This window comes from Crotalus tigris, unplaced genomic scaffold (assembly GCF_016545835.1).
Source record: "Crotalus tigris isolate CLP2741 ecotype Arizona unplaced genomic scaffold, ASM1654583v1 scf7180000018559.1332295, whole genome shotgun sequence".
Taxonomy (NCBI): Eukaryota; Metazoa; Chordata; class Lepidosauria; order Squamata; family Viperidae; genus Crotalus; species Crotalus tigris.
In genome coordinates this window covers 1,225,150-1,245,000 of record NW_024097076.1, presented here as the reverse complement: position 1 = coordinate 1,245,000, position 19,851 = coordinate 1,225,150, and the positions used below count along the sequence as shown (strand labels likewise).

General features: G+C 37.3%; 1 protein-coding gene across 1 annotated transcript in view; it reads left to right on the top strand.

The window, feature by feature from the left end:
* Window positions 1–19,851, top strand: part of CSMD3 (CUB and Sushi multiple domains 3) — a 131,040-nt gene that overhangs the window by 32,682 nt on the left and 78,507 nt on the right. Inside the window, exons 14-17 of the mRNA XM_039354551.1 lie at window positions 3,086–3,274; window positions 3,529–3,675; window positions 6,465–6,653; window positions 18,821–19,006. Of these exons, the coding sequence (XP_039210485.1) occupies window positions 3,086–3,274; window positions 3,529–3,675; window positions 6,465–6,653; window positions 18,821–19,006 (711 nt within the window). The remainder of the gene's footprint in view (window positions 1–3,085; window positions 3,275–3,528; window positions 3,676–6,464; window positions 6,654–18,820; window positions 19,007–19,851) is intronic.

Genomic DNA, 19,851 nt, shown 5'->3' with positions numbered 1-19,851 from the left:
TCCACACCTAGCAACTCAATTAAAGATAAGTCATAATCAGTGTCTAAATCTCTAATAAAAGCTTAGATGCTATTTTGTTCTCATTTTAGTCTTTCATAAAATATATGTAGAGAGGTTAAAAAAAATACTGAAGAAGGTGGTGTTGTGTCTGGCTCGTCTAAAGCAATCAAATCACTCTGAAAATACAACATAATTTTATTTACATGCATACCTTAAATGGTGTATCCTGGATTGCCAGCAAAGCTGATTAGCCATCAAAAGCAGAACCATAGCTTATATACCTTTGGCCTACTACACTGCAAACACAAGACAAAGAAAAAAGTCAGACACCTTGGAAATTACAGTTCATGGTGGTGCGTTTTAAATATACTCGTCCATTTATGCCCTCATAGTAGACCTAGTATATTTTACGTATATTGGTGAATATAAATAATTTGCTTTATGGATTCTTCTACCTGTTCCCATTCAAGATCAATTCAGCTTGTTGTGAATTTTGCCTTACAACAATAATTGAAGCAATTCCTGTCTATGGGGGGAACATCTCATAGGTTTCATAGTCCAGTTTACAGCCATTGTGGGGTACCTTTTACCATTGATCACAAATATAAGTATCAGCATCAGATAATGGCTTCAATTATGTATGAGTTGACCACCAATTTGACTTTTTTTAAAATCTTTATTCCACCCTCAGCCCAGAAACTGCTGATCCCATCATTTTTCTCTATTGCAGAGCAGAAGCATTATAGAACACAAAAAATAATTTCTTCAAGAGAGAGAGAGTCAAGTATTATTTAAATTCATCTGCATATTTCACCAAACATATGGTGCTAATAGATTTTCAATCTAGATTTGATATAGGATTTTTTTTTTCTTCAGTTACCATATTGATGATAGTAGAAAAACAGGTAATGCTCTGCCTGTATTAGGACTAATATTCAATTAAGCACTAAAGGGAATTATGTTCAAATTGTCAAATGTTTAAGTTAAAAAAACTGTTTAGTTGTGAATGGCTTTACTATTAAATGGCTAGGCATCTTATGAAAAATATGTACATTCTCTTAACTTCTTTTTTTTAAAAAAAATACCCATTATCTAGGAATTGTTTATTAATCCATTTATTTAGTTAGGTTTTATTATTATATTCCCAAAGGATAAATATAAGATATGCCACTGAAATATTTGAATAGCACATTATTTCACAAAGAGCAACACATAACTTCTGGGGCAGCGAATTCTTTTCTTTTTCTCTTCAAATTATGCAGGCAGGTCTAGAAATGAGAAAAGAAAACAATACCAGAGAAAAGAAATAAAATCCTGTTTGGCAGGCTTGGAAATAGCTCCATTTATTTTCACACACAAAGCATGCTAAGCATATGCTAAGTAGAGAGACAAAAAGAGCAGGCAAGCCGCTCAGTTGATCAATGATCAACTTGCTCAGCTGGAAGGAAATTCTATTAAATTTATGGAAGTTTAGTTAAGTCTTATGGTGCCTGCCTTTTGGAATGAGTTTTCTTCTGAGATCCATATGGTTCTCACCTTGACAATGTTCTGGAGCAGGGGTTCTCAACCTTGGCAACTTTAAGACTTGTGGACTTCAACTCCCAGAATTCCTCTTTGCTGGCTGAGGAATTCTGGGAGTTGAAGTCCACAAGTCTTAAAGTTGTCAAGGTTGAGAACCCCTGTTCTGGAGGATATTAAGGCCCTGATTGTCCCAGGATATGCTGTCAAGTTGACCATTTTCTATGTAGATTGTTCATTTTTTTTAATCTATTTCTTATACAGGTAGTCCTTGACTTATGACCAAAATTGAGCCCAAAATTTCTGTTACTAAGTGATAGTTGTTAACTGAGTTTTGCCCCATTTTACAACTTTCCTTGCCACAGTTAAGTTAGTAACCTGGTTGTTAAGTGAATATGGCTTCTCCAAGGTCCAGTGATACTGCAATTGTCCTAAATATGAGTCAGTTGCCAAGTATCTGCATCTTGATCACATGACCATGGAGATGCTGCAGTGGTTTGAAAAATGATCATAGGTCACTTCTTCCAGTGCAATTGTAATTTCAAACGGTCTCTAAATGAACTGTTGTAAGTCCAGAATTACCTGTACTGTGAACTGCCCAGAGTCAGTCTGGAGCTAGGAGCACCTGAAATCAGTTAATTAAAGCTTGAAATTTACATATATGGGTAGAGAGATTCTAGGAACTGATAAAATACACACCTGCTTTAATGATTGAACAAAAGTTAATTCTTGCACTCTTCTGAATTCCTTTGCACAACCCAATAGTATCATAAGCATTGAGCATCTTAGTGTCTCCACTTCTATGAGGTGGAGAAGGACAAGGAATCATCTACAGTATATACCAAATCCTTTATGTAGTTAACTAATCTATTCATATTGGGGGGGGGAAACCCTTTCTTTTTCAAGTCTTTTAAGAGATTGAAAGATGACTAGCACTGACAATATTATCTACTTTAGGTAATGAAATGTCTTCAAGAAAACAACCAAGCCCAGAGAGCACCAAGAACTTCTCACTGAAAGGATTTACTTTAACCATGTCAGTTCAATATCAAGCTCAGATTCAAAAAGTGACTAAGGCCAGGCTCCATTTTATCAGGGGAGGCAAATGCAAGAACTAAGGAGTAAAATGGTTTCTTCAGACACCAACTTTTCTCCTTGATTTCCCTAAAGTGTAGATTTACAGACCCACAAAGGATGTTGATAGTCAATGAATGCTGCATCCCTGTTCTATATGAAGTGACAAATATTTGGAAGAGTTTAGCTTCTCTTTATTTGATACATAATCGGATATACTAGGATAAATATGCATCATTTCAGAAAAGAATATCTAAAATACAAAAAGGGGAACACATCAAACACAAGAATCTGAATACATATCTTCTGTACAATTTCCAGATATTTATCCATGTTTTGATATATCTGGGATGAAGAGTTTGATGTCCAAGCTGAAAATACTCCAAATATACTATATCTTTCCAGTTACTCAGTTGTTTATAACTTTTCTCTTTTCTCTGTTTTCTTTATTTCTCTGTTTCTCTGTCTCTGTCTCTCTCTCTCTCTCTTGCAGTATTATGTCCTGCAAATGAATTGCGCCTTGATTCAACTGGAGTGATCCTGAGCCCAGGCTACCCAGATAGCTATCCAAACCTTCAAATGTGTGCTTGGATCATTACAGTGGAAAAGGGTTACAATATCAGCCTTTACTTTGAATTCTTCCAGACCGAAAAAGAATTTGATATACTTGAGGTGTTTGATGGTAACTAAAGGATATTCAACTTTGAATGTGTCATAGTTGTTCTTAGCAAGTAATATTACATTATGCATCAGAATGTTATCAGAAATAACACAGTGTGATTGTTGCATACAATTAATGAACATTTTCACTTATGCTATGAATAGGTTGTTGTAATATATTGCATTATTCAAATGATTATTTATCCAAAAAAACCATTTAACATTTCTCTAATTTTGGTCTTTCGTTTTTCCTCATATGTGTTCCCTGGGATCAAGGACCAAATAGTCACAGCCCGTTGCTAATCTCCTTAAGTGGAGATTATACCTCCTCTCTCAATATAACAAGTATGGGCCATGAAGTATTTCTCCGATGGTCAGCAGATCATGGTACCAACAAAAAAGGTTTTAAGATAAGATACATAGGTAAGTCAATCTTTCCCCTTTTTTTCACTCTACTTCAAAAGAGTCAATAAGATGAACAACCAGCAGGTTGGGAGAGAGGAGAAATGGAAGCTGGATTAAGTCTATGTAGAGAAGGGGGAAATAAGATCTTCGAAGATGTGATTTTAAAATCCAACTAAATGCAAGTTCAGCTCAATTGTCAATATAATATCTAATTAGTAGATATGATGCTTTCTTTCTTTTGCCCATTCATGTTCAGGAATGTGGGCAACCATGAAGCATGTAGTTCTGTTTAGATTTCTTTAGATTTTGGTTTCACTTCAAGAAGAATCCACACCTTACTCGTGGTTTCAGTATAGACAAATAATGGATAGATGGAAGATAGATCATAATGTGGGTCTGCTTAGAGAAGATGAAAATTTTTTTAAACAAGTAAAGGATCAAAGGCGAACTCACATTAAGAGAATTTATGGGGTCCTAGTAGAATTGGATTCAGAACCAGAATTAATTAAAGATTGTATGATTAAGTGGGCACAAAATTTCGGTGAACCAGTTCTATTAGATACCTGGGAAACCATCTGGGTGAGGAATGTTCAATTTACTCAAGCCCAGAACTTAAGGGAGAATTTTTATAAAATGTTTTATAGATGGCACCTTGATCCACAAAAATTGTCTCGTATGTATCCTGACCTACAGCCTAAATGCTGGAGATGTGGTTGTTTGGATGCTACTTATTATCATATCTGGTGGTCGTGTAAAAATATAAAAGCCTTTTCGATTAAGATATGGTGGAATATCCAAAGAATTTTTAGAAGGAGGGTTAAATTTACCCCACAATTGTTTCTGTTAGGTATTGTTACTGATTGTGACACTAAGGAGGTTATATTGATGTTAAATTTAATCACAGCCGCAAGGTTGTTAGTAGGGCAATATTGAAAAAAGGAATCTTTGCCTACTTTGCAAGAGTGGTTTTCTAAAGTTTCTTATTTGGCGGAAATGGCAAAGATTTCGGCTTTTTTAAAGGATCAATCGCAAGAGAACTTCTTTGCGGTATGGGAAAAATGGATAGATTTTGTACAACACAGGTTGGATATAAAAAAATATTATTTAGTTTTTCAATAACTTATATATAAATTTTATATTTTATAGATTGTATTTTTCTTTTTTCTTTTCTTTTTTTCTCTTGCTCCTTATATCTTTTATCTCTACTTTATTTTTTTATATTTCTTTTCCTCTTTTTTCTTTTTTATTCTTCTTCTTTCTAAGCATTTTTTTTCTTCTTTTTTTCTAATAGTTATGCTTTTTACATATATATATTATTGTTAATTATGTTATAAGTTGTATAAGTATTGTATTTAGACTTATTTATGGTTTATATTCTTCTTTTTAAGATTTTAAGAAACTTAAGAAATTTTAATTAAGCCTATATTCAGCTCTGGGAAGGTCAAGGGAGGGAGTGGGAGGGTTGGGATGGGTTGGGTAGGGTTGTTTTTCTTTTTTGTAAAATTTTAAAAATTTTCAATAAAAAAAAAAGAAGAATCCACACTTTTACCTTGAATTTCACTTTAGACAAGATTTAGGTAGCAATTTTGAAGTGGAACAATTTCAGCTATTCCTACAAAGTGTGATCCGGGCAGTTGTTTTTAGAAAAAATATAGTAGTTCCATCCAAATTGGAAGATATCAACAAAATGCTCATGAGTTGGCAACAGTACTTTATTAAATTTCTTGAACCCCAAGATATTTATATAAATATATAGACAGAGAAAGAGAGAGACACAGAGATACACAGACATAGACACAGAGGGAGAGAGACACAGAGAGAGATAGAAATAGAGATTCAAGCATGCTGTTTTTAAGCAGTGAACACAGACAAAGAGAATTTACCACTAGAATGCTCGTTTCTATATACCAGTGTTCATTTCTGAATTATGCTAAAAACCTTTAAATTATAAGCTGGTTTTCCTTCATTTTTTATCATCAGTAGCCTCCTTACAAGATGTTATGGATGTGAAAGACAGCCTGCTATGCAAAACTCACTGAGGGGGGGGAGACAGGGAGAGAGAAAGAGAGATGTACATTTATAGAAAATTAACAAGTCATTTCCATATTCCACATAATATGTTTTGTGGCTCTCTGTCCTCCCCTTCCTGACAAAAGCGTTCACATTCCTTTTATTCAGCCAGCATATATGTCATCTTTCTTGCTCTTTCTGCCTAATATTAAATTACCTTGAATTCACATTAAAACAAGTGTCAATTACAAATTTGTAGAAACTTCAAATGGAAAAATTAAACAGAGGTTAGTTAAATTGCATTTCTAAGTGACATATATATATATAAAGGAGGAGAATTCATAATATTGGTGTTTGGGAAAAAAGTTAGTATGCCTTTGATTCTTATTTATAAGCTGTATTTCAATATTGTTATTTGCAATATCCTTTTACACATGGGTGTAAGAACACTGGAAGTTGCAATATCCTGTTGGTGGATTGGAAATTTAGTTTAACTATGTAGATATCACTATCTGTACATCTGTCTTTCCATACATTCCCATATGATTCCCATTTTCCCAGAAGAGAAATGATGCCAGGGAAAACATCCCATATAATATGAACCCAAGACAAATGGAATTATTTTTCTCTGTTAGGGTAAACAGGCAGTTTTATTTTCTCACTGTTTGTAGCATCATTGCTAAAAAGCAATCACACATATAATTCCTGCAGACACCTGCCTGCTATTAAACAGTACAATAATTAACATCATAGGAGGGAGAAATTCATGCATTGTTTCTTTTGTTCCATTTTTCAAGCTCTTTACTGCAGTACTCCAGAGTCGCCTCCTCACGGTTTCATTGTAAGCCAGACAGGAGGGCAGCTGAACAGTGTGGTTCGCTGGGCTTGTGACCGAGGATTCCGTCTCATTGGAAAAAGCACCGCTGTGTGTAGAAAATCTCCCCTTGGATACTATGCATGGGATGTACCTGTACCAGCCTGTCAAGGTTAAGATTTTCATTACAAATTTATATTCTCATAGTTTGGCATTGATAATGTTAGCCATTTGAAGTAGACCAAGTCAGGTAACAGACATTACAAAAAATATTAGAACTCTACTTTATGGATAGTAGCTATAAAAACAGAATTTTGAAAGCTTGGTAGATTTTCTTGTTCCTTTCCTCGTATGCTCAACAGAGGCAAAGTGGGCCAATCTTGAGTTTCTTCTTTATTCCTTTCTTTATTGGGGGAAGGGTTAATTACTGCCCCATTTTTTTTCCAAGGCTATCTCTGTGCACTTCTACAAATGCCAACCAACCCCATATATCCTGGTTTATGTGCAGCTCTGCTTACTTTCCTTAATATAACACACAGCAGCTAGTTTAAAAATACACATCTCTCCAGTTTATGAAATATAATTGGTTTGCCAGTTGCTTTCCAGTCACAATTAATAGTGTGTGTTGTTTCTAAATTGGACCATTTATAAATGGACATGTGAGGAGATCAAGTGGCAAAAGTCTTGACATTTATCCACTTGCATGCAAATTGTGATGCAAGTATGGAAGGGGTATTGTGACACCATGATACCCATTTCTTCATTTTGGCACCATTACAGCTAATTGAAGATGACTGAAGTCCAAAATAAATTGAGTCTTAAGGTCTTTACCATAGGTCTTTATCAACAGTAGTTTACTCAGGCAATACGTTACCACATAGAAATGATGGTATGAGGCAAAGTGAGCAGTTCTTAGTTTTCTGAAATCATGCCGGTGATCACTGAAGAGAACGGCCTTTACTTGCTTGTCATCAGTAGAAACTTCATATGCCCCAAAAGCAGGGATTTTTTTCTCATAGAATGCCCAGAACGGAGTTCCGGCACCTTTTTTGGATGGAACCTTGTAGGGTAGGCAAGGCAGGTTGTATGACATGTGTGAGTTCCGGAACCCTTTTTTTTTTTTTTTTTTTTACAAAAAAAGCACTGACCAAAAGATTTTTGTTTGTTAACTGATATCAGAACTTATGAGATTTAATGTTCACACTGGAATTTAATGAATACATTTATGTCTCATTATCTTTGGACATTAGAGTATTGGTGATTGGAGAATGGATCTTATCATGGGGTCTTCTTTATGGAATGCTGTCCTATGAGACATGTTAACAATATGATTTCAAGCTTACTTTTGTTAAAATCCTGGCCAGAACCTTTAACTTTTAACCTACATGGCTTAGGAATGGATTACCTGGAGCAATTATCTTTTTTCCAAGCGTCTATACTCTTTTAACTTGATCTAGCAGAATGGACATGCTGCAGATTCCATCAGCCAAAGAGTGTTGACTGGCAGGGAATAGAAGATGATCTTTTTCTGCGGTGGCCCCTGCAGTGGAATATCCTCCCATCGGACATTAGAATGTCCCCAACCCTGAAAGCCTTTTTTAAGGTCCTAAAAATCTGGCTCTGTTCCCAACCCTGGAAGTCCTGAATGTGTCAGAGGCTGCATTTCCTGGCTTTATTGTTAACTGGCCAAGTATCTCAGCTGCTATATATATTTATTTTGGATTTTTTTATTGTTTTAAAATATTTTTAATATTTTAATTTTAATATATTTTCTGAATTATAAGCCATCCAAAGTCATTGTTTGAGATGGGTAGCTATAGAAATTGAATAAATAAAATAATAAAGTAAAACTCATTGGACTTCAAATAAATTGACCAGTAAATTGACTGTTGACCAATTCTAAATGTATCTCCTCTTCCATTTTCATTGCAGCCATATTCAGTGTAATACTATTTTATATTTCGCAGCAAAACAAGGAACCTTATTTTCAGTTACTTTAACTCAAACTCAGAAGAGATTATGAATTTCAGATTATTGAAACAAATGCAAATGCATTTTTTTACCTCTTACAGTTTCTTGTACCAAAACATCATTAATTCTAAAAATGCTGTCATAGTTATGATGTTTCTACATATATATTTTACCTGTTTAATTCCTTTTTGAAATATATATATATATATATATATATATATATATATATATATATATATATATATATATATATATATATATATATGTTTTCTGAGGTTTTCGCGGGTATTTGTATGTAGGTCTTTGGTTGTTCGGGTTTTCTCCCGCGTAAAATTGGAAGTGTCTTGGCGACGTTTCGACGAAGTCCCATTCGTCATCTTCAGGCTGGTGTTTTCAGCTTCGTGCTTTGAGCAGCAATGTGTGGTCTTAGCTGTTTCTTCCTTTTAACTGCCAGTGGGGGTATGAACTGATTTGTGGGAGCTTGGCTGTGTTCTGATTGGGTGGAGGTGTGTTCTGAATGGTTAGGGGCTTGGCTGTGCTCTGATTGGCTGGGGGAGTGTTCTGTTTGGTTGTGCTCAGGTTAGCCTGAGTTGCAGAGGGGTTTAAGATTTTGGGCTGCCTTGCTATTTTTTGGCTTCTCGTTCGTGGTTGTGTCTCCTCTCAAAAAACAAACCCAAAGCCACACCGATGACGAGGCACGACCACAAACCAGAAGCCAGACCACAGCTGCATCATTAGCCACTTTAAACCCCTCCAATTCATACATGAAGCAAACTGACACCCTCCATGAAGAGGAGACAAGAGGAGATTCTATGGAATCCATTGGATGTTAGTACATTGGTGAGAGTGTGTAGTTCGGGTTTTAGGTGTTGTTCGTCAGCTAAGCGTTTTGTTCTGGAGATGAGTGTCTTGGCTACAGAGTTGATCTGTGCTGGGTGGTGGTGTGAGAGAGCGTGCAGATAGCGGTTTGTGTGTGTTTTCTTCTGGTAGATGGTGTGTCCTAGGGAGCCATTGGATTTCTTGTAGACTAAGACATCCAGGAAGGGAAGTTGGTTGTTAGCTTCTGTTTCCATGGTGAACTGTATTTTGGGGTGTAGGCTGTTGAGGTGTGTGAGGAAGTTGTCCAGTTTTTCTTTCCCATGTGGCCAGATTATGAAGGTGTCGTCTACGTATCTGAGCCAGAGTTTGGGTTTGTGATCCGATTTTTCTAGAGCTTGGGTTTCAAAGTGTTCCATGTAGAGGTTTGGCAATGACAGGTGAGAGGGGTGATCCCATGGGTGCTCCTTCTGTTTGTTTGTATTTTTGTCCATTATAGATGAAGTATGTGTTGGATAGGCAGTGGTTGGTCAGATCTAAGATGTGTTTGGGGGGGTTATATTTGTTTTGGATAGCTGTCAAGGCTTCTTTGATAGGCACTTGGGTGAAGAGGGATATGACATCGAAGCTCACTAGTAGGTCGCTGGGCTGTAAGTTTTGTTTCTTTATGATCTCTATAAACTGGAATGAGTTTTTTACGTGTGAGGTGATGGATTCTGCATAGGGCTGTAGTTGTTTGGCGAGAAATTTGGCTAGGTTTTGTAGAGGTGAGCCTATGGAGCTGACTATAGGTCTGAGTGGGGTTCCTTCCTTGTGTATCTTGGGGAGACCATAGAGTTTGGGGCATCTGGATGATTTCTCTCTGGGAATGATTCTTTGCTGGATCTCTTCGCTAATGGGGGAGGCTTTTATTTTGGATCTGGTGGTTTTTTCCAGGTAGGTGGTGGGATCTGTATTTAGGGGTTTGTATGTGGAGTCTTGGAGTAGGTTGGTTAATTTGGTTTGGTAGTCAGATGTGTTCATAACCACCGTGGCGTTGCCCTTGTCTGCTGGTAGGATTATTATGCTGGTGTCTTCTTTAAGGTTACGTAGTGCTGTCTGTTCCTCTTTGGGTAAGTTGCTTTTGGGTGGCTTGCTGGTGCAGAGGATGTTGGTGATTTCGAGTCTGATTCTGTTGGCGTCGTCGGGGTTGATTTTAGTCAGGCTGGTTTCAACTCCACATATAATGGTTTCAGTGGGGATGTGTTTGGGAGCGACTGCAAAGTTGAATCCTTTGGAAAGGACATTGGTTTCGGCTTTGGTGAGGATCCTATCTGAGATGTTATGCACTGTTTGCTTCATGTGTGGCTGTGAGGGAGGAGGGGTTTGTTTCTGGCGTTCTTGTAGTCTTCGGAGTTTGTTGGTGTGTGTATCTGTCTTGAAGGTGGTCTGTGTTTCGGCTCTCCAGACGGCAAGTTGTTTGGATTTGTCCCAAAGTGCGGGGTGGATCTTGTTGCTGAGTTTGAGGTGGAGTGTGAGGAGATCTTTGTTAATTCGGTCTAGGAGGAATCTTTTTGTGTGAAGTTCATTTCTGATTAGGGCCAATTCTGTTCTTTTCAGGATCCGTTTGGTGGCTGCAGAGTTGGAGTGGAATTTCAGTTGGAAACATGTGGGGATTAGATTTTGATCTCGGCAGTTGCGTAGGAATGCGAGGTCGCATAAAATGGAAGCTCTTTGGACTTCAAGTTTTTCATAGGTCCTGGTCAGATGGTGGATTTCCTCCCCGTAGAGGTTCAATATTTGTTTTCTGAGGTTTTCGCGGGTATTTGTATGTAGGTCTTTGGTTGTTCGGGTTTTCTCCCACGTAAAATTGGAAGTGTCTTGGCGACGTTTCGACGAAGTCCCATTCGTCATCTTCAGGCTGGTGCTTTCAGCTTCGTGCCTCGAGCAGCAATGTGTGGTCTTAGCTGTTTCTTCCTTTTAACTGCCAGTGGGGGTATGAACTGATTGGGTGGGAGCTTGGCTGTGTTCTGATTGGGTGGAGGTGTGTTCTGATTGGTTACGTGGCTGTGCTCTGATTGGCTGGGGGGTTGGCTGTGCTCTGATTGGCTGGGGGGTTGGCTGTGCTCTGATTGGCTGGGGGAGTGTTCTGTTTGGTTGTGCTCAGGTTAGTCTGAGTTGCAGAGGGATTCAAGATTTTGGGCTGCCCTGCCATTCCTTGGCTTCGCGTTCGTGGTCGTGCTTCCTCTTCATGGAGGGTGTCAGTTTGCTTCATGTATGGATTGGGGGGGTTTAAAGTGGCTAATGATGCAGCTGTGGTCTGGCTTCTGGTTTGTGGTCGTGCCTCATAGTCAGTGTGGCTTTGGGTTTGTTTTTTGCGTGGATGTTTGGTGGTGACATCCTGTGTGGTTTTTGTGAGTGTGGGTCTGGTATCATTTTTTGTGTTAGGGAGTCGTTTGTCAATAAGGGCGGGTTTCCAAATGGCTGGTAGGCGGGAGGTATCATCTCGCTTGTTCATGCTGTGTGGGCGTTTTTCTATCTCGATGGCTTCTCTGATTATTCTGTTATTAAAATGTTCACTTTTGGCAATGGTTCTGGTATTTTTAAAGTCAATTTCATGTCCTGTGGCTTTAAGGTGTTGGACCAGGGAAGATGTTGGTTCCTCTTTTTTGACTGAGTTCTTATGTTCTTCAATGCGTGCACTTATTCTTCTGTTGGTTTGTCCGATGTATGTGGTGGGACAAGTGGTGCATGGGATTTCGTATACTCCTTGATTTTCTAATTCAATTTTATCTTTGGGGTTTCTAAGGATGGTGGATATTTTTCTGTTTGTGCAGAATGCTGTTTTGATGTTGTGTTTATGGAGGATCTTACTGATTCTGTCTGTGATGCCTTTTATGTATGGGAGGATGGCTTTGCCGTTTTCTTGTTCTTTGTCTTGGATTTTAGTGGGGGTTTCTTTTTGGATTAGGTTTGTAATCTTATTTCTATGGAATCCATTGGATGTTAGTACATTGGTGAGAGTGTGTAGTTCGGGTTTTAGGTGTTGTTCGTCAGCTAAGCGTTTTGTTCTGGAGATGAGTGTCTTGGCTACAGAGTTGATCTGTGCTGGGTGGTGGTGTGAGAGAGCGTGCAGATAGCGGTTTGTGTGTGTTTTCTTCTGGTAGATGGTGTGTCCTAGGGAGCCATTGGATTTCTTGTAGACTAAGACATCCAGGAAGGGAAGTTGGTTGTTAGTTTCTGTTTCCATGGTGAACTGTATTTTGGGGTGTAGGCTGTTGAGGTGTGTGAGGAAGTTGTCCAGTTTTTCTTTCCCATGTGGCCAGATTATGAAGGTGTCGTCTACGTATCTGAGCCAGAGTTTGGGTTTGTGATCAGATTTTTCTAGAGCTTGGGTTTCAAAGTGTTCCATGTAGAGGTTGGCAATGACAGGTGAGAGGGGTGATCCCATGGGTGCTCCTTCTGTTTGTTTGTATTTTTGTCCATTATAGATGAAGTATGTGTTGGATAGGCAGTGGTTGGTCAGATCTAAGATGTGTTTGGGGGGGTTATATTTGTTTTGGATAGCTGTCAAGGCTTCTTTGATAGGCACTTGGGTGAAGAGGGATATGACATCGAAGCTCATTAGTAGGTCGCTGGGCTGTAAGTTTTGTTTCTTTATGATCTCTATAAACTGGAATGAGTTTTTTACGTGTGAGGTGATGGATTCTGCATAGGGCTGTAGTTGTTTGGCGAGAAATTTGGCTAGGTTTTGTAGAGGTGAGCCTATGGAGCTGACTATAGGTCTGAGTGGGGTTCCTTCCTTGTGTATCTTGGGGAGACCATAGAGTTTGGGGCATCTGGATGATTTCTCTCTGGGAATGATTCTTTGCTGGATCTCTTCGCTAATGGGGGAGGCTTTTATTTTGGATCTGGTGGTTTTTTCCAGGTAGGTGGTGGGATCTGTATTTAGGGGTTTGTATGTGGAGTCTTGGAGTAGGTTGGTTAATTTGGTTTGGTAGTCAGATGTGTTCATAACCACCGTGGCGTTGTCCTTGTCTGCTGGTAGGATTATTATGCTGGTGTCTTCTTTAAGGTTACGTAGTGCTGTCTGTTCCTCTTTGGGTAAGTTGCTTTTGGGTGGCTTGCTGGTGCAGAGGATGTTGGTGATTTCGAGTCTGATTCTGTTGGCGTCGTCGGGGTTGATTTTAGTCAGGCTGGTTTCAACTCCACATATAATGGTTTCAGTGGGGATGTGTTTGGGAGCGACTGCAAAGTTGAATCCTTTGGAAAGGACATTGGTTTCGGCTTTGGTGAGGATCCTATCTGAGATGTTATGCACTGTTTGCTTCATGTGTGGCTGTGAGGGAGGAGGGGTTTGTTTCTGGCGTTCTTGTAGTCTTCGGAGTTTGTTGGTGTGTGTATCTGTCTTGAAGGTGGTCTGTGTTTCGGCTCTCCAGACGGCAAGTTGTTTGGATTTGTCCCAAAGTGCGGGGTGGATCTTGTTGCTGAGTTTGAGGTGGAGTGTGAGGAGATCTTTGTTAATTCGGTCTAGGAGGAATCTTTTTGTGTGAAGTTCATTTCTGATTAGGGCCAATTCTGTTCTTTTCAGGATCCGTTTGGTGGCTGCAGAGTTGGAGTGGAATTTCAGTTGGAAACATGTGGGGATTAGATTTTGATCTCGGCAGTTGCGTAGGAATGCGAGGTCGCATAAAATGGAAGCTCTTTGGACTTCAAGTTTTTCATAGGTCCTGGTCAGATGGTGGATTTCCTCCCCGTAGAGGTTCAATATTTGGTATGACACCCAATGTGTAATAACCACTGAGACTACCACCATAACTGGTTTATGTGATAATGTTTCAACTTTGATTTACAAATCTTGATACTTCTGATCTTTTCCAATTCTATTTTACTATTCACTAGTATTGCCACAAATTATCCACAGTCTTCTTTTATTATTATAGTTAATTGCATAGTGGGCTAGGTGTTTAGACTGGATTTGGCATTGTTATTCACCTGTATAGGCAGATGTTGTTTGATGGTTTTAAAGGTTTCATTGCAGGATGTAAGCTATTCTTACATCCCGAGGTGGCGCAGCAGTTAGAGTGCAGTACTGCAGGCCACTTTAGCTGACGTGTGTTCAGCAGGTCAGCGGTTCAAATCTCACCGGCTCAAGGTTGACTTAGCCTTCCATCCTTCTGGGGTAGGTAAAATGAGGACCCAGATTGTTGGGGGCAATTTAAATATATATATACATTGCTTACTGGTGTACACCGCTTGGGGAGTGCTTGCACTTAAAGCGGTATATAAGTCTCATAAATAAATAAATAAATTCTAGGTAAAGCTGCCTTTTGTAATTGACTGGTGGTAATTTTGTCAATGCCAACTGTGTTCAAGTAATTGTTTGCCAATTATTTTATTATAATTAACTGCAATATTATTTTATCACTAATGTTTTATTTTCTATTGCTCAATTAAGTATATAATGTTTTCTAAGAGACCAGAATATTATTATCATTCATATTGTTAATGGCAAACTAATCTTCTTAAAAAATCCTAAATGAATTGGTGAAATGACTTCCATATAATGCTATACAAAACAATGAATATTTGCTGATGTCTGTCTTATGCAGCATTATCTAGAAATCATTTCATTAGTATCCAGCATTCATGAAAATTATATCTCATATTACCACTTATATTATTTTAAATGTGAATTTTGTTTAAATGCACTTTCCCACTTAAAGCATGAATATGTATTAATACACATTTACAGTTAACATTTGCAATTTAGACATACAATATACAAGTGAATATGCCCATAGAAAAATGCCAGCAGAATGTTTTCCCAATTTAAATGCAAGCCTTTTACTGCTGGATGCATGATTTTCAGGATTTGAAATTTCTTGAGATTCTTAAAAGACTAAAGAGTTCTAAACAGAAGACTCCATTTAAATTTACTGAAATAAAATTTACTTAAAACCCTTATGTTGATTATTTAAGTTTTATTGATTTATAAAAACAGCAAAATGCTCTACAAATACATGTGTATTTGAGTACTTAAGAGCAATGTGATCTTGTTAGCTGAGCTGTCTCTAAACTATATCTGTTTAGCTGGTTGTGTGCCCAGTCAAAGGAGGTCCCAAAATTCATGCATAATGTAGTGATATGCAAAATGTTTTGGGGTCAGACTGTCCTGTCCCTGTAAAGTTCTGTTCTTGATGACTATTACAGCTTTGCAGGACTTTTTGAATATTTTCCCATTTTAATTTTTGGAATCCCAAGCAGATGATGATGATGATGATGATAAACCTTTCTCTGTGCCTGCATACATGAATCAATCTACAAATTAAACTGAATATTTTTTTATTATTTTTATCCTTCTGAATCTAAAGGAAAGTAGAATATGCAGTATGTATTTCAGAAAAAAATGTTTTGAAACAAGTGGAAGAGCAATGTATTTTTAAAACACATATCTTTTTTAGATTCCCATGTAATCTGGAAAGCAGATGTGTCTCTTTGAGTAGTTGATGTATGAAAATGGCCATGTTTCTTATGCAATTCATTGATACAGCAGCATCCTTTGGCAAACTCATCTGGAAGCCATAGAAAATGGTTATGGCTTCAAGGAGGTGCTGAACTCATACTTTGCCATATCTCTTCCAAAAAATGCTCAAAGCATATCTTTAGTACAAAGTTCGATCCCTGTGGATTCAGAAGTTGTTTGAAACCTGAATAAGAATAATGGTGGTATGGAGTCCTTGGCGCTTTCTGAGCTTGGTTGTTTTCTTGCATATGTTTCATTACCTAACTAGGTAACATCATCAACGCTAGAAGGGAATGGGATTTGCTCTCTGTTTATATACTAGTGCTTGCCCTGCTAGTATTGGTGGAGTGTGCTTGGTGATTGGTGGTTCCTTGATTAGGCTGTTTATCTGAGTTGGTAGTTCTTTGAGCTTTTGTTTACTTCTTGCCTCCTTGTCTAGTTTTAATCTTGTGTTAATCTCTGCTTATTTGGGTATTGATTGCTGCTGAGGTGTTTTGGTCTTTTTGTTTCCTTTTTGGCTTTTTACACACCTTTGAAAGGTATGAATAGTGATGGTGATGGTACAAGTGCTGATCATAATCTTAGATTAGCAGTCAAAGATAGGGTACTGCATAAATCAATATTGTCTTTGCTTTCCATTTGTCTTGCCACTGCAATTATGATTAATAATTTCCAAAAGTAAGAGTGTTTAGTCTTGCCATTATCACAAGTAATCAAATGACCTTTATGTTATCTTATCCACCTGAAAATCACTATTTGATGAATAACTAAGTGAATTCAGTAAGTCAACATTTTAAGCAATGTGGATGGAACTTCAGACTGATGGTCCTGATCCTCTGAGCAGTACCCACTGTTGGAAAAAAGAAGAAGAAGTTTAGGAATACTATGTATAACATTCATAGTTTGTTTTGGCTTCTGGTGCCACTGCCTGCTGATGCAAAAATTTGCATTTTGGAATGATTCTGAAGGAAGGAAGGATGGTATTGCCTCTTCTAAGACTTTGGCATCTTAGGCCAATGCCAGTTTGTCCTTATCCTAAACCTGACCCCGATGCAATGTTATTTAAACATGTACACTGCATACCACACTAACTGAGCATTAGTTGAGTTGTATAAGAGGCTAATAAAATATAGTGTCTCTTTCAACAGCTATTTTTGCAAACACCAGATTGTTGGATGCAGATGGATATTTATACAAACTCTTCCAAGGAGGATTCTCTGTGGGTTCTAGAATACTTTTAATGACTTCAAAATCAATAGTTCCCCTTTGTTTTAGTTTTATTGAATTAGTTTGTTTTATTGGATTTGGTTCTGAAATATACACATACAAAGACACAAGGATTTTATTTTTACCCTCAGAAAATCTCTAGCGAGTCACACACACACACACACACACACACACACACACACACACACAAACAAATATATATATATATATATATATATATATATATATATATATATATATATATACACACTCCACTCATATGTATCTATTACATCCCCCTACAGAATGTATTAAATTTTTAAAACATGTTTATTAAATAAGCAACTATCAGCAACAAGGAAGAATCATCTCAAAACTTAAACATATAATCTCTTTTGTTTCTTTTCAGTGTTATAAATTATTCTATCAATGCTGATTGGCAGGTATAAAATTCAAAGCTATAAAAGAGATAGGGAAGTGAATGTGAATATGCTGACCTTGGTCTTCAATTTGTATTGTTTCGGGCATCATATTTTTGAGTGAAATGACAGAACGGTGAAAACCTTTAAGAGAAAATACTTGAATGAAATGGTATCAAGAAATATTTCGCTAGTTCTAACCCAGTAAGAAAATAGAGCAAATAATTTGCAAAAGAAAGTATGAAAAATGTGTCTTGTTCACCAAATGATTGCCCAGAGACCAGCAGTGATGCTATGCTGCTAAATTAGCCAGCTAGTAAAAACTGCAGCAGCATATTCTTTTCAAAATAGTTCTTTGTAATAAAAACAGCAAGCAGTTGAACATATCACCTGAAGCCTTCACAGGAATGGAACGACAGTCCTTCTAAAACATCAATATAGATCCTGTTCCACTTTTCTTGTTCAGAAAAAAAAATCATTCTTTCCAATCATGATGCCTTGCATTTTCTTGAATTTTCAACTTCTGGAAGATTGTATTGGCCCTGAGGTGGTTCTCTTCTTTCAGTAGGTCCCATTCTGCTCAAAAGCCCAAAGCAGTTATATTCCCAGTCATATTTAGAAGAAACCAACCTTTTGATGACTAAATAAATAATATTTAATATATTGTTTAGTAAGAGCAAATTTTCAATCTGAAATGTAAGAGTTCTGAAGAAAAAAAATCTAATAGAGTCAGAAAGACATGAAAGCACCTGAATCCTATGAAGTTGGAACTTAAGCCTGTTGTATTCATTGGGAGTTTTTCTTACTTCAAACACTGCAAAGGGACAATGAATACTTCACCAAGTTTGATGATGTCAGGCATCAAAAACTAAGAAAGACATGCTGAGTTTCTTCTAAGCAGTTTCCTTTACTGTTCCTCGTGTATAGACAGAAATCTTGCCAAACTAAAACAGATTACTTGCATAATTAAAAATATACATTGAGAAATCTTTAGGGAGGACACGTCTTGACCCTCTTCCTCCCAATAAAACTATCTAAATTTTGCTGTCTCTTGCTCCTCTGGAATGCAAGAAAAACAGAAACTCATTTGCAAACACAGGTGGTGGTGAAAACAAAACAAAGAAACACAAAAAGTCTAAATGAATGATAGGTTATTTTTTATGCTGCAATCCTGCCACATTTCATATCTGAATTACAGTTCTATTTCTGAAGATTGGAGATAATATACACAGAATCAAAATTGGTTGTGTAGTCAACACCTGCAAATTTGCTAATCCTTCCAAGCTAGTCCTTCCATTTTTAAGAATTTTAAGAATTCTTGTGTGTTTGATTACAGTTCTATTTCTGAATATTAGACATAATATACGTAGAAATCGAATTTGCCAGTGTAGTCAAATGACGTTTTGCCTGCCTGTGTTTCAGCTATCTCCTGTGGAATTCCAAAAGCTCCATTAAACGGTGGGATATTAACTACGGATTACTTAGTAGGCACATACGTTACTTACTTTTGCAATGATGGGTACCGCCTTTCATCCAAGGAACTGACCACTGCATCCTGCCAGCCAGATGGCACATGGAGTAACCATAATAAAACACCTCGCTGTGTAGGTAAGCATAACCTAGAAAAGTTCTATTTGCTTTGTTGTTAAACATTTAAAGATCATTATTAGTGTTTCGCTTTCCCAATAATTATTGATTTAAAAGGATTGTAGGTAATGAGTGAAGCATCCCAAAGACCTAGGTGAATGTATGTACAAGTACAAGTACTTATAACTATTCATTTAGTAGCTGTTCTAAGCTACAACAGCACTGTGAAAAGCAAGCTATCAGCAGTCCTCGTATTTACTACTGTTGCAGCATCCTCACAATCATGTGGTCAAAATTCAGGCCCTGATACTTGTAGCATCCTGGCCTCATCTGATCATCAATTGCAATCTTCCTAGAGGGCTTCTGAAAAGCAAAGGCAAGCTGGATTTGCTTAATGACCACCTGATTCACTTAACAACTGCATTGATTTGCTTAAAAATTATGGCAAAAATGTCATAAAATTGGATGCAATTCACTTAATCACTGCCTTGCTTAGCAATGGAAATTCTGGTTCCAATTATGGTCAAGGATTATCTGTATTCAAGAAAGACCTTAATGAAAGTGGAACATACATCATTACGGTTGTCCTAACTTAATGCAAAATCCAAAAAGTTTCTTAGGAGATTTTTTTCCAAACATTCTCTGTAAGACAGAAATCACAAATCTGGTAGAATCTTTTCCAGCTAACAATTCTATGCAGCTGCATCTCATAAAATCTTATGCCTTTTTTTTAAAAAAAACCTGTTAGTCAGAAGAGATGCACTCAGGCTTATTGTAGTCTGTGTAGTCTCACCTTACACCAACTTTAATTCATATAAACTATATAGTTTCAAACTTATTCAAAGAACTTGTGTAATTTCAGTTCT